Source organism: Oryzias latipes, chromosome 7 (assembly GCF_002234675.1).
Source record: "Oryzias latipes chromosome 7, ASM223467v1".
NCBI classification, from domain to species: Eukaryota; Metazoa; Chordata; class Actinopteri; order Beloniformes; family Adrianichthyidae; genus Oryzias; species Oryzias latipes.
Window position 1 is genome coordinate 11,655,610 of NC_019865.2, and position 14,525 is coordinate 11,670,134.

Sequence of the window (14,525 nt, forward strand, 5' to 3'; positions counted from 1 at the left end):
TGAATATCTAGATAATCTTCAAATAAAAATAATATATTCTAATTGTCCAGCTTAACCAAATCTCAGCACAACAAAAGGTAAGTTTAATAATGTTGTACGGTATTTTCAGCTGTCACAGAAATATGAAGTCATTGTTATGGCTGCCCTGGAACACAAAGTTCCCTAGTCCTGTGGTGAAACACAACCATCCATACAAACGCATGCACAAGAGGTATGTGAAGGAGTAAATAATCAGGTCTGTATTTAAATAATAGTCAAATTACTTGATAGATAATACGAAAAGAAAAAAAATGTCTTTAAGGGAAAAGTCCTGAGAGAGAAAAGGACAAAGTTAGGGAGAAGTACCATTTTGCACCCAAAAAACGTCTGTAAAAACTCAAGTAAAAACCCTGTTTTTTTCCCATATATTTTACTATTAGCCTTTTATTATGAGTTTAATAGCAGGTAATAGAAAGCATAGTAAAATGCTTCTATTACTAAATTCACATGTTTAATGAATGCTTATAAAAAAACAAATATATTTTTAGAGTCTATTAATAATAATGGGTTAAATAAATATACAATATTTTAAGAAAATTTTAAACTGTTGGTTTTAGGCATTTTTTTCTTAAAGTTATAAAGTTTACACAAAAAAAATCACGAGTGTTGTACAGCGGTGCAAATATTTGGCAAAATGTAATTTTAAAATGAACGCATCCTCGCCCTCGCGCGCCAAACGCTCGCGGAAGCTTCTGCGTGAGTAACGACCAGCAGGGGACTCACTTTCACTAATTATTTGGAAAAATTGGCACCTGTTAATTCGAAAGCAAGAGCCGGGAGCCCACACTGCTCTCAAATCCAGTTTGACTTCTTAAAGACTTAAGGGCGACGGGTAACCGGCTGACCTGGCAACTTTGTACTGAAGAAAAAAGAGAGAGGGGTGGGGGGAGTTGGAGCGTCTCGTGCGGCAGAGCAGGTGTAGGACACAACCAGGTAAGTGGCGGCGGTCTCTCTTTTCTGTTTGTTTTTTAGGTACATTGAAACTTTTTTTTTTAATGTGTGTTAGTTGTGTCTTCTGTTATTAATTTTTTGGGGGCGTTTATTTCCTTCTTTTGTCAAACCGGTGTTTTAATGGTATTCAAAGTTCGGAGTTTGACACAAAAGGCGCTGATCTTGATCTTCCTCTTTCATTTTTGCTCTATGCTTTTGACTTAATCTAAACCTTTTGAACCGAGATCAGTTTATTAATACATACCATAAACAAGACGGATGTTTCTCTACGGTAGTTTCTCCCTCCTGATCCCTATCACTCACACCGGGATCTGCATGACCCACAGATTTTAATTTTGACAGTTGTGTTTGGAATGTGGTTACCCAGAAGTGACAGTTCCTGTCTTTACGCGGAACTGTCTTGAATCAGGCATGGAAGGCATCCGGTCTGGGACTAAATAAATGTGAAAGATCAAGATAAGGACTCTGGAGGATTGGTGATCAGGTGGGGACTTGAGAACTTTGCTTTGCTGTAAGGCAGGTTGACAGAACAGGAAATGGCCTTTTGTGCAATGGCAGGGAGAAGTTCTGTCATGCCTCAAGTAGCATATTTCATTTCCTCTTCCAAATGGCAGTTGATCATTAGTGCTGGTGTATTTGGTGCTTGTGTGAACAAACTGTCTGCGTGTCACTTATGGAATGGCTTGGTACATGTCTTCACTCATTTGTTGACACATTGGCCTTGGCAGACTGTGACCAGAACAGGTGAACTCAGGTGTGCAAAGAGGGGTGGGGTGTGTTTGTTCCCTCTCACCACCTCCCCTGTTCTTTCTACCTGTCTTGTGGGACTGTCTCCTAAAGCAACCGAGAGGGAGGAGGTGGAACAGGGTTGGCTAGATTACTCACCGCTATGACGCTGGTAGAGAAGCACCAACCGGTTTGAGTAATTATTTTTCTCACTTCTATCATATCGGTCTATGTTTTTCAGGAACAGCTAAGAGTATATACAAATGAGGAGTATTAGTATATTAAAAATAGCTTTTAAAACAATGCTTTTGTGTAGTGATCAGCTCAAACAGCAGGAAGTTGGTTGACCTCAAGAGTGTCTTTCTTTTTTAACAGCCACAAGAGCAGTAAGATCATCTGGGAAATGCGTGTGTTTTGGCGCCGTCGCATGTCCCCGCTGAAGCTGGTGATCTTTGGAGGGACCCTTTTCATGTTGGTGCTGGTGGTTCTCCAGAGAGATGTGGGCTCTGCTTCTGCTGGGGATCCCTGGTTGCAAGATCTGGCAAACAAAAGGGACAAAGTGATAGTCATGGTCAAAGAGGCTGTGAACAACATGGGTTTCCAGATTGGAGCTCCAGAGCCACCACCGGTACAACAGCAGCCCACAGAGGACACTAAATGCCCCACTGGCTTTTACACTCAGCGTGAGCTCAAACCCCACCTGGAGAGACCTCCTCAAGACCCCCAAAGCCCTGGGGCAGACGGGAGGGGATTTCATAAGGAGCACATGAGCCCGGAGGAGGAGAAGGAGAAAGAGGAGGGCTTGAAGCGGCATTGTTTCAACCAGTTTGCCAGTGACCGGATCTCGCTCAGCCGCAGTCTTGGGGAAGACACAAGGCCTCCGGAGTAAGTGCAGATTATCAGAGTTTGTGGTCGGGAATAATTACAGTTTTAGCAAAATTTATGTTAGCTTGCACAACCCACAGATTATTGAGACTTAAATATGACTGCTGTAAAGACTTGTGCTACTTGCATAAGTTTGCCTGACATGTTTCTCTTACTGCAATCATTGATGCATTTGACTCAAAGTATTTGCATGTTCATGAAACAAGCTGCTTGTCAGCGGGAGTTGCACTCTGACCTGTTTAAAAAGGTCTCTGTGAAAGCCTTGTTTTTGCAACAAATATGCTGTTGTGTTCAGCGGTGTACAACCTTGCTGGATGTTTGTTTGATCAGATAACCTTCTCACTCATCTTTTTGGTTTTGCTGCTCCCCCTCCCCTCATGCAGGTGTGTGGAGAGAAAGTTTCCTCGCTGCCCTGCTCTGCCCACCACCAGTGTCATCATAGTCTTTCACAATGAGGCTTGGTCCACACTCCTCAGGACGGTCTACAGCGTCCTTCACACATCTCCTGCTAGCCTCCTTAAAGAGATCATATTGGTTGATGATGCCAGTGTAGCAGGTACAACAATATCACATATATTAAATATTAGCTTCCTGTCACCTGTTGCTCAGCAGGAAGTTGACATTTTTTCCCAAGCTTGACTTTTTTTGTTGTGTAAAAATTAGACAGACTATGTAAAGTCGCACTCCATTTATCTTTTGATCTATGCAGTTTTTAGCTCAAATCAAAGAACCAGTGTCCTTTTCTAGGGTATTATTCCTGCAGAGCAGCAGCAGGAGTTCATTAGAAATTCTCCTTTCAGTTTGGGGTTGGGAAAGTTGGCACAGAGTGAGCCTGCCTTTACTTCCAGTCATCCATCTGTTTATACACTCTCCCGCTAGCTCCCCTCACAACCCCAAAATAACATTACCAGTGCAACAATAATGGTGAGCAATATCAGAGCTATCTAGCTGGACAGTTTTGAGCCAGATACCAGCTCAGATGAGGAGATCAAAGACCTACACATGTAGTTGTCTAGAAGTTAATGCATCAAAACGGAGCGGAGCGGAGCACAGAACTGGCGGCTTGTCGTTGTGGCTTCCACATCACTGCTGCAGGGTTTTTCAAATGGCATTTTTACATCTGCTCCTGATCCACCACGATTTGAACGAAGAAAAGCACAGACATGCAAATTAAACGTAATTGTCTTTATATATGTCCTCCATCATGAGAATAATGCCACAAAAACACGTTAAAACACCATTTTCATTGGAGTGGGTCTTTAAAAAACATCAGCGGCAGTAAAGGCAGTCGTGCAAAAGAGACGACCTTAAGCTGTTTCAACACATGACAGTAGGATGTCACGTGGTGAATACTCGAGTACTCTTTCAGAAACTATGAAGAAGTGCTCATCAACGACTTCCTGATGCCTGTATGGCACAATATTGATTCCTTCTTTCAGTGCTGTCTAAAGAACTAGAAATCTGCTGTGTTTAACACAAATTTAACCCTTGCCCTTGTCTGCAACCTCCTTTCTCACAGGCAGAGATGAGAGATTGTCTCTTCTTTAAAAGGAAAATCTTTAAAGGGACCGTATCAAGATTTGAACCGTGGAGATCACTAGAATACACTTTTTACCCGTTTTAAAAGATGCTCTCAACATGTTGCAGTAATTGGCTAACAGAACAACTGTCATCAATGCTGTTCTCTCTGTCTGTTGGTGGCTTCCAGTCAAATTTCAGTTTTTTAAAGATGTCCCTACTCCTCTGCTACCTCAGAAAAACCTTCAGAAAAATAAATCAAGTCATTAAACAATGTTAAACTATATTGAACAAAGAAAACAGAAAGAGATAGAAAAGGTGGCCTGGTTTACAAGTTTACACTTTGATTCTGTTTAGAATCTAACATGAATACTTCTTTTAATTAATTAAATTTCAATCCCAAACCAAGTGTTTCTCTATGAAAAACAAATTTCACATAACTAATGATTGAGAGGTAGCAAATGTGGAACTTTAGTTATAATAAGAACTAAAACTTAAAATACCCTTCTTCTTTTTTTTTTTCTTAAAGAAAATTGAATTGTAGATTTGATGATTTAATTCTACATTTTTGTGATTTTACAATTTAACAATGAATACAGTTTTGAAAACTCCGCCTTACAAACAGCTGTGTTGCCAAATCCCATGAAAGAATATTTATCTGTGGTGACGCAGCAAAAAGCTTGTTATCTGCTAGATGATTAAAACGTTTGGCTATCTGTTGAACGTGTGCTGCTGAGGTGGCAGCAAGACCAGTCAAACTCTACTTTGTGTTTTAAGTTCAAGTTGTTAAACTTTTGTACTAAATCCATTTAAGAATTGGGCAAATTTACATTACCTAATGACGACAGAGGACAAGCTGAGAAAATAAATGAATGGCTTAACAAAATTGCATTTTGTATAGGTTTTTCCAAATATCTCCCTTTGGTTTGCATTTTGTTTTTTGTTCTTTTATACACACACTTTGCACTTCTTAAACTGGAGGCAAAGAAGATTACTCAGTAAAAGTACTACTCGACAATAGATTGTGTTAGATCTTAGATGTCTAGATCTAGATTTTTTTAATAATGTCATTTTGGTATTTACAAAGCCAAAACACTTTCTTGTCTGTTAAACATTCTACAACCGCAGCTGTAAGCAGCATAGACATTTTTCTTTTTATAGCACAACTTCTCTGCAGCAGCTTTCTATTAGCAGTTTGCATCTTGTGGCTTGGAGTTTCACCTCAATTGAAACAAAAAAAAACTAGTTTCATCTGTCTGTGTTTCTACAAGCTGTCAGAGAGGAAGTGTGGGCCCACTTTATCAGCAGTGTGTCAGTTTCTTTCTTTCTTTTTCTGTTAGTGGTCTGACTGGTAACTTCTTCCTTAAGAATTTAGAATTAGTGATTTTTATTTTTAATGTTTTGATTTTTCTTATTTTGGATTCCTCTTGGAGAAACTGTTGTTTTCACAGATAGGTTTTGTCACACATCTCTTTCTCTATGTGCAGAGCACCTTAAGAGTCAACTAGAGGACTTTGTGAAACATCTAAAGATTGTTCGTGTGGTGAGGCAGCCGGAGAGGAAAGGTCTCATCACAGCCAGGCTGCTGGGTGCCAGCATTGCCACAGCTGAAGTTCTCACCTTTCTTGATGCACACTGTAAGTAAACCCCCACACATGACCTCAGCAGCAATACATACACCACAGCTGGGGCATATAAACCAGCTTTGTCTTCCTCAATAAGTCATATCACTGACAAGGTAAACATTTCAAGCAAAAATACTGCCAAGGGTAATAACTTCTGTTTGCCATTTCAAACTTACCAGCAATTCTAAATATATTTCAGGTAGTAAAGTTTAATGTTATCATGTCTGAAACTTTTTCCGTGTGAAAACAACAGCTTTAAAAACTCTAATTTGGCTGAGCTGTGTTGAAATGGTGTACTCAGTGATTATAGAGACACAATTCATCATAGGTTATCTGTTAACTTTATTATCATTGAAAGTCCCACTTAAAAAGCGTTCCCATTGGTCTTTTAGTCATAAGTATGGTATTTTTAAGCTAAATAAAAAAAACTTTCTTTTCATAGGACATAGTTTCTGTAGAGCGGAAGGAGTTCATTAGAAACTTTCCTCTGAGTTGTGGGTGGGACTGTTGGTGCGGTGTAAGCCTGCCCTCAATACCCATCATTTCTTTGTTTACATATTCTCCCGCTAGCTTACAGCCTCTGAAACCCCTAACCTAATATAACCAGCAAAAATAGTGAGAAAAATTGGAGCTATTTAGCCGTGAAGTTGTGAGCCAGATGCCAGCTCAGGAAAACACAGACATCCACGGATGTGTCAAGTGGATGCATTAGAATGAGGCGGAGCAGGGAGCTTGTGGCCTTCCAATTGCAGCTTATACATCACATCTCCAAGCTTTTTCACATGCCATTTTTCGTCTGTTCCTGATTCACAGCAATTTGAATTTGAATTTCAAAAAATTTGAATTTCAAAATGTTAAAGTTTAATTGCTTGAATTTTAAGCTTAATTATCTTCATACTTGTCCTACATCATCAAAAAATCCCAGGCCTGGGCTGGGTGGCGGATTTGGTCGCCCGGGGGGCGGTTGTCCCCTGCCTGCTGCCGTGTGGCGTTGGGGGTTCAGGCTGCCGCTGCTGCTGCGGCGGGGTCTGGGTGTGGGGGTGGCTGGGCGCTCCTCCTCCTTCTTTTCACATTCCACCATCCATTTTAAAAGAACATAAACACTCACCTGAGCACTGGTGTTAGCTCACCTTTGCGCTAATAGTTTGCATGATTGAATGAATGAAAGATTTCACAGTAGTTGGTTTAAAGGCATAGGTATGCGTGTGTGAACACTATCTGTTTTGTGTACATGTTGACATGTGGACATTTTTACAGCTAGCAGGTGTGTTGATAACATTTCAGTGTGTGTGTGGACGGGCCCCGCCCTTTTTGTACTACATTTGAACCTTACCGTAATGATAAACAACCAGTAAACTTGTCTGCTCTATGCTGCTTCATGGTCTTACCCCCCCCCCCCCTCTCACTATCACCCCCCCCTCTCTAACATCCCTCTCTTTTCTTCCCTTCTTTCCTTTTCCGTCCGCTCCCACGCCAAAGATTCTCAAACATGATTGAAATTAATAAAGTTTGGCCTCAATTACAAAAGGGGTTTATTCAGTCATGCCTTTGGTTTGTCTGAAGATGAATAACCCCTATTGTTAAAGTAAAATATGTCCAACACAAGAGGCCCTCAGCTCTCATCTGTCTGCCCAGCTGTTGGACAGGACAAGTTAAAAAAAAAAAAAGAAAAAATCCCAGAAGAACGTGTAAAAACACCATAAACACAATTTTTACTTGGAGTGGGTCTTTAATATGAACACATAAACCCATTATTGCCTCTGTCTTTTTGCTTATAGGTGAGTGTTTCCATGGTTGGCTAGAACCTCTCTTGGCTCGCATTGTTGAAGAACCAACTGCAGTGGTTAGCCCAGAAATCACCACTATTGACCTCAATAACTTTAATTTTAACAAACCTATTGCCACTAATCGCGCCTACAACCGCGGTAACTTCGACTGGAGCCTGACGTTTGGCTGGGAAGCCATCCCCGAAGAGGCAAGGAGGCTGCGCAAGGACGAAACCTACCCTGTAAAGTAAGAAGGATCATGTTGTTTTCACTTGGAACAAAGAATCATTCAACTACCTTAGGCTTTTGTGTCTTCCATAAATATTTCAGAACGCCTACTTTTGCTGGAGGACTCTTTTCAATCTCAAAGAAGTACTTTGAACATATTGGAACATATGATGACAAAATGGAGATTTGGGGTGGAGAAAATGTGGAAATGTCCTTTAGGGTAAGTCTTTTTATTTTCCTATAGCTTCACATGACACTGTAAATTTCTTTGAGATTTCATCTGAACGTTGTGTGTGCTTCACAGGTGTGGCAGTGTGGGGGTCAACTAGAGATCATCCCATGTTCAGTTGTGGGCCACGTCTTCCGCACAAAAAGCCCACATACCTTCCCCAAGGGCACTGAGGTCATCACTCGAAACCAGGTGCGCCTCGCTGAGGTCTGGATGGACGACTACAAGAAGATCTACTATCGCCGCAACAAGAACGCTGCAATTATGGCACAGGAGGTCCGTTTAGAGACGTGGAAGCAGAGCCATTCATCACATTCAAACATACCAACTACAAATCTCCTGCTGCAAGGATGACATGAAATGTCAAATGTTGGCACTAGTTTTTGGGTTTAAAAAAGAAAAACACTTTTTCTGGTTACAGAAAAAGTACGGAGACATTTCTGATCGTCTGAAGTTGAGGGAAGATCTTCATTGCAAGAACTTCTCCTGGTATCTAAACACAATCTACCCAGAAATCTTTGTTCCGGATTTAACCCCAGAGAAATTTGGAGCAGTAAGTCAAGTTTGGGCTCCAATAAGCCTGTTTGTGGTGTACAAAAAGGGCAATTTGTTTACTGTTTTTCCTGGTCTTTGTTTTCACCAGATTAAAAACCTAGGATCTGATACTTGCTTGGATGTTGGAGAGAACAACCAGGGAGGTAAACCTGTGATTATGTACATGTGTCACAACATGGGAGGCAACCAGGTACAGTAAACCAGAGTCTGAGTAATGAAGAATGTGAGTTGGAGTTCTGAGTTGTGACTGGAAAACCTTTTGTTGCAGTACTTTGAGTATTCGTCTCATAAGGAGCTGCGTCATAACATTGGAAAGCAGCTTTGCCTTCAAGCCTTTGACCATCCGGAGCAGGTGAGGATTGAGCTGTGCCAGCTGAAGGGGAAAGGTACCGATGTGGCACCTCAACAGCAGTGGATCTTTACAGAGGTGAGAAACATCTCGAGTCACGCTTTTTGACAATTGATAAAACCTTCTTTGTGCAGAACACTGTAGTTTTGTGTCAAAAAATTCCTAGATTTCATCTTAGACAAGGATACTGAGGGTACTGATGATCACTAACACGGCATTTATCTGTTCCTCAAACTATCACTTTACCTGGGCATATTAAGCTTTGATGCAGTTTAAACCAGTAAAAAAAGATTTCTCAAGCATCTACAGAAGTCTCTTAGAGACCCACTCCAAGAAAAATTGTGTTTTGGTGTTTTTAACATGTTTTCGTGGCATTTTTCTCATGACGGAGTACATATATAAAGAATTGCATTACTGAGTATTAATTTATTCAAATTGTGATGAATCAGGAGCAGATGAAAAAAAAAGCCACTGGAAAAAGCCTGTAGTTGTTATGTAAAATCTGCAATCAGCAGCCCACAAGCTCACTGTTCTGTTCCATTCCAATGAATCCACTTGCAGACAAGTAGATCCATGTCTGTCTGAGCTGGTATCTAGCTCCAAACCGCACGGTTGGATAGCTCCAATGTTGCTCGCCAATTTTAGTTGCACCAGTAATGTGAGGTTGAAGATGTGAGGGGCTGTAAGCTAGCAGGAGATTGTGTAAACAGATGGATGACAGCATTTTATACCAAACTTTTTGTCCAGCTTAAAAGCTTTGGACTTTTATTTTTTACTTTCAGACAAAGCCACCTTGCCAGCTAATAAGTTACTTTTGGCTTAGTGTGCCTCACAGACATTACTGACCCTTTCATCCCACTCCTCTCAACACACTGAACGAGAGTAATTCGCTTAGGTGTTGCATACATACAAGCATCTGTCTTTTATTCATTTAATCTTCTTGGTTCTGGAAAATGTTTTGTCTTTTTCTGTACAGGAAAATCTTCTGAAGAACCCAAGCAGTGGGAAATGTTTACAGCTGAAAGGAGGCAAAGTATACATGGACTCCTGTAATTCTGCAGATATGCACCAGCAATGGGCCTTCAGCTGACCTCCCAGTATAACAGTCAGGTGGCTTTTAGCACTTTGTACCCCTCTCATTGAAGCTGATTTGACACTGATCCAGAAGGAGATGCTACGGATCTTTGAGAACTTGGACATTTAGCGATGACCAACGAGAAAAGGAATTTTAGAAATAATCATATCTGGTGGAAAGCCCCTAAGTTGGGTTGGTTTTAATTGTTTTTAAATGTATTTATTGGAAAAAAACTTGAGAAGTTTGACCAAGGTGGGGAATTTTAACTACAAGTATGAATTTTGTATTTCTGGGTGGAAGCCAAGTGCAAATGTTGACATGCTTAGACCTTTACACAATTGTTCTCATGTTTCTGCCAATAATATTATTTTTAATTATTTTATTGTTGGGTGAGATAGTGAATGTTTATATGTGATGGGTATGAGTGAGAGATGTCTGTTTATTTTTAATAAAAATATTTCTTTGTTTACAAAAATGGTCTCTGATGCAGTAGTTCTTTTACATCACAGCTGATGTATAATGATAATTTCAGGTTAGAATTAAAACATTTTAAAATGTTAAGTCTGGAACGTTTTTGATACTTTATTATACGAATTCATATTGTATTGGAATCTGCAAGTTTTGGTGTCTTTGTTTTTAATAATGGGGTTTTGAAAATGTGAAATCTCTGACTGTTAGAAGCAAAATGTTGTCAGCCTGGAAAAGCTTCTATGACCTGTTTTGCAACCCAGTTCTGAAATAACAAGGAGACTTGTGGTTGGGAACTGTAAGACTCTCTTTCAGAGTTACCTGTTGTCATTTGCGCAATATTTGTCCAAGGAGTAGTTTATGATTAACACACATTCCTGACAGTTGTTTTCTGCTTCGACAAGCGCTGAAGTATAAAATATACAGGATGTGATCCATTGGCAAAACCGATTCCATGGCATGTGCAGAAATTGTTTCTGCTCTATCGGTCAGTGTGTAAACAAGCTATGAAGCGCCAAACTGTCTAGTTTAAAATGGGAAAAAAAAGTTATTTTTTCTTTGCAGCAATAGATGGCAGCACAGAGTGGCTGACTTTTTCCGCAAAGTAATGATGACTTTTTTTTTACCATTTAGTATTCTGCTGGCTCTGAGATTTCAGTCGTCCCTGTGAAGACAATCTGAGAACAGAAGATGTGTGCTGAGTCTCTGAGTTGTTCTGAGCTATTTCGACAAATCAGGAGGGAACTTTATGGGAATGAGCCCTCTGATCATTCCAACAATCACATTTTCATCATTCTTGGAGCGTCAGTGAGTATAACCTTTGAACTTTTGCTACAATAAAAAAGTGACTTTCTCCTAACGTTTTCATGAATTAAAATTTCCTGTTCCAATATGATGTCGAGGTTTTCTTCAACTCTTGAGTTTGTGCCTGAAGTGATATGAAGCCATTATGCTGTGGGGAAAATAAAACGTAGAGTGGAAAAAGCTAATATTGGGGAAAAACTGTCAGCACTTACTGTTAGCTCTGCCGAGTCCTGTTGATTCCCATTTTTTTACAGTCTACTAAAGACTACAACAACTAGTTGTTCAGTGTAATTTCTCCCCAAATCAGTCCATCTAAATCTTGCACAATGTCTCACTGTTCTGCAAGTAAGTGTATTCTTAAGTTACCCCAGAGTTCTAAAGTTGTTTATTTAAAGTTCAAGGACTCATGTTCCTTTGCAGTTGCACTGATGCAAAGGTTCTTGTTTATATTTTTATTATTTGTACAGGGAGATCTTGCTAAGAAGAAGATCTATCCAACTTTGTGGTGAGTTAAAACAGCCCCAGGCACATTAACCGACTATAATTTGAAGCTGTTGACTCGTGTTTTGTGGAGTTTGACCCCTGACTGATAAAGTTTTGCATTACTGCGTTGACTGACTGCATTGTTTAGGTGGTTATTTCGAGATGGTCTACTACCAGAAGACACTCGTGTTGTGGGTTTTGCCCGATCTAAGCTCACTGTGGAGGACATTAAAGCAGCCTGCCTACCTCACATGAAGGTAGCTCTTCAAAGGCTCCACAGTGGTTATTAGATTTCTATGTAATGCTTCTGTTTCCTGAGGAAAAGCTTGGCTTTGTCTCCTTTAGGTGACTGAGAAAGACAGTGCTGCTCTGTCAGATTTCTTCAGTAAAAACTCCTACCTGAGTGGCAGGTATGATGACGGCACCTCCTTTGACAAACTCAACAGCCTGCTGTCATCCCTGCCTGGTGGAGCAAATGCCAACAGACTTTTCTACCTGGCTCTCCCACCCACAGTTTACTGCCATGTCAGCACAAACATCCGGGACCACTGCACGAGCTCCAAGTTAGCTTCTGTTAAGTTCTCAAACATTAGGAAATGGGCTGCAAACTTTTTGACCCTTATAATTTAACATGAACTTTTTTATGGCAGAGGCTGGAACAGAATAATTGCGGAAAAGCCGTTTGGTCGGGACCTGCAGAGCTCCCGGGAGCTCTCCACCCACCTGTCCTCTCTGTTCACTGAGAATCAGATCTACCGCATTGATCACTACCTGGGGAAAGAGATGGTCCAGAATCTCATGGTGCTTAGGTATCATTCTCCCCTCATGTAGTTTCATCACTCAGTGAAGGCCTAAAATGCCTTTTTCATATTACTTTTTTGAAATTTCTCTTTATTCTTAAATACTGTCAGGTTTGGAAATCGGATTTTTGGACCCATTTGGAACAGGAGCAGCGTGTCCTGTGTTGTCATCAGCTTCAAGGAGCCTTTTGGCACCCAGGGCCGGGGAGGTTACTTTGATGACTTTGGCATCATTCGGTGAGGATTGTCCATACTGTGCATTCATTGTGGCACCGTCTCCCTGGATACCTGCCCTAAGTCTTCCCCTTTTCCTATTAATGCAGAGATGTCATGCAGAACCATCTGCTGCAGATGCTCTGTTTGGTTGCCATGGAGAAACCCGCCTCCACCAGTCCAGATGATGTGAGGGATGAGAAGGTAGCAAGACTGACTTTTGATGGTTTTCTTGTGGGATTATAAAGTCCCTAAAGTGTTTGTTTCTTTTTGTCTTCATTATTCTGCTCTTGAACTTTGTACAGGTGAAGGTGTTAAAGTGCATTGCTCCTGTTGCAATGTCCAATGTGGTGCTTGGCCAGTATGTTGGAGATCCTGATGGCGAAGGCAACTCAAAGCTGGGTTACCTTGATGATCCCACCGTACCAAAAACCTCCTGCACACCAACTTTTGCCACAGCAGTGCTCAATGTCCAGAATGAAAGATGGGATGGTGAGGCTATGCTGAAGTTGTATCCACACTTTATTTCATTCATTCGAGTTATATAATAAAGACATTTTTTTTCTTGCAATTTTCTCTTATCCCTTTCTGCATAAAAACCAGGGGTTCCATTTATTCTGCGCTGCGGTAAAGCTCTAAATGAGCAAAAAGCAGAGGTTCGTCTGCAATTCACAGACGTGCCTGGAGACATCTTCAATGGAAGATGTCAGAGGAACGAGTTAGTGGTACGGGTTCAACCCAATGAAGCCATATACCTGAAGATGATGACGAAAAGGCCTGGAGTGTTTTTCAGTCCAGAAGAAACTGAGCTGGATCTCACTTATAAGAGCAGATACAAGGTGCTCCAAGTTTTATTTTATACTTTACACCCAAAGTTTACCTTTAAATGTGTTACTCTGAATTGTTAGTGTTAACTTTTTTCTATTTCAAGTTTTTTTTAACATAAAAATTAGTTTGTTGGATTGCTCTTAATTTTTTAAAACATTTTTGTTTGTCAGTGTTGTCAGAAATGTAAAACAAAGTTGTTTACTGAACAAAATATATATATATATATTTTTTTATATATATAAAAAATTGGTTGATTGGTTATATATATACATATAACCAATCATGTCTCTTGTAGGATGTAAAACTCCCTGATGCCTATGAAAGACTAATCCTGGACGTCATTTGTGGAAATCAGATGCACTTTGTTCGAAGGTTTTTAGTTTGAAAATATCTATATTTCCCTTTTAATATTATAGATTGTATTTATTTTGAGAAATTTGGTTATATTTTTTTGAGTAGCCATGCATTTTCTGTGTCTGACCTTTCAATTCCAGTGATGAGTTACAGGAGGCCTGGAGGATCTTCACCCCACTCCTTCACCAAATAGAGAAAGAAAAGAGAAGCCCCATTCCTTACAAATATGGAAGGTAGATTCTACTTAAGAAAGGGCATGTTTTGTTTTTTGTGAATTTGATTCAATTTTTTCATTCATATATTTTTTTTTTTCATAGCCGTGGCCCAAATGAATCAGACAACCTTATGAGGAGAGTAGGATTCCAGTATGAGGGGACATACAAGTGGGTGCAGCCCCATGCAACCTGATGCTCATTCTCATACAATGTGTCATGGCCACTGAGAAGAAAATAAATGTTATAACATTCAAAGCTTCAACTTGTTTGTATTTTCACTGCATATACACAGAAGATTGCTGCCTCTCTTTAAACCCTATTCACAAAAATAAGGTAAGTGAAAGTAAAAGCAGTCTAATTTAAAGTTTTCCAACAAAGGTTTTATAAACAAATCTTGAGTCTGAATCCTTGTCA

The 14,525-nt window shown here is 40.1% G+C and overlaps 2 protein-coding genes across 4 annotated transcripts; both read left to right on the top strand.

Annotated features, from left to right (window-relative positions):
• Positions 1–820: 820 nt before the first annotated feature.
• On the top strand, positions 821–10,422 carry LOC101164556 (polypeptide N-acetylgalactosaminyltransferase 6). 2 transcript variants are annotated; one of them, XM_004070428.4, is made up of 11 exons: positions 821–972; positions 2,092–2,601; positions 2,985–3,157; positions 5,607–5,756; positions 7,523–7,757; positions 7,841–7,958; positions 8,043–8,243; positions 8,389–8,520; positions 8,611–8,712; positions 8,791–8,949; positions 9,848–10,422. In XM_004070428.4, exons 2-11 carry the CDS (start codon positions 2,120–2,122, stop codon positions 9,959–9,961), a joined length of 1,866 nt encoding a protein of 621 aa, XP_004070476.1. In that variant the 5' UTR covers positions 821–972; positions 2,092–2,119; the 3' UTR covers positions 9,962–10,422. The 2 variants fall into 2 exon arrangements, with proteins under 2 accessions (XP_004070476.1, XP_020560289.1); XM_020704630.2 differs by lacking the exon at positions 821–972 and adding an exon at positions 1,818–1,912.
• A 361-nt stretch (positions 10,423–10,783) lies between these two features.
• Positions 10,784–14,366, top strand: LOC100049251 (glucose-6-phosphate 1-dehydrogenase). 2 transcript variants are annotated; one of them, XM_020704631.2, is made up of 13 exons: positions 10,784–10,901; positions 11,048–11,221; positions 11,686–11,723; positions 11,850–11,958; positions 12,047–12,264; positions 12,352–12,510; positions 12,613–12,738; positions 12,825–12,918; positions 13,020–13,206; positions 13,318–13,553; positions 13,838–13,914; positions 14,037–14,129; positions 14,214–14,366. In XM_020704631.2, exons 2-13 carry the CDS (start codon positions 11,105–11,107, stop codon positions 14,302–14,304), a joined length of 1,545 nt encoding a protein of 514 aa, XP_020560290.2. In that variant the 5' UTR covers positions 10,784–10,901; positions 11,048–11,104; the 3' UTR covers positions 14,305–14,366. The 2 variants fall into 2 exon arrangements, with proteins under 2 accessions (XP_020560290.2, XP_004070477.2); XM_004070429.4 differs by having other exon boundaries at positions 10,838–11,221.
• The last annotated feature ends 159 nt before the right edge of the window (positions 14,367–14,525 follow it).

Excerpts from the sequence above, each read along its gene's own strand:
- LOC101164556 (XM_004070428.4), top strand. The coding sequence starts at position 2,120 with ATGCGTGTGTTTTGGCGCCGTCGCATGTCCCCGCTGAAGCTGGTGATC. Across the intron at positions 7,758-7,840 it reads GACGAAACCTACCCTGTAAA|AACGCCTACTTTTGCTGGAG; the intron begins GTAAGAAGGATC and ends TAAATATTTCAG. Across the intron at positions 8,521-8,610 it reads CCCCAGAGAAATTTGGAGCA|ATTAAAAACCTAGGATCTGA; the intron begins GTAAGTCAAGTT and ends TGTTTTCACCAG.
- LOC100049251 (XM_020704631.2), top strand. The coding sequence starts at position 11,105 with ATGTGTGCTGAGTCTCTGAGTTGTTCTGAGCTATTTCGACAAATCAGG. Across the intron at positions 11,222-11,685 it reads TCATCATTCTTGGAGCGTCA|GGAGATCTTGCTAAGAAGAA; the intron begins GTGAGTATAACC and ends TTATTTGTACAG. Across the intron at positions 13,207-13,317 it reads CCAGAATGAAAGATGGGATG|GGGTTCCATTTATTCTGCGC; the intron begins GTGAGGCTATGC and ends CATAAAAACCAG.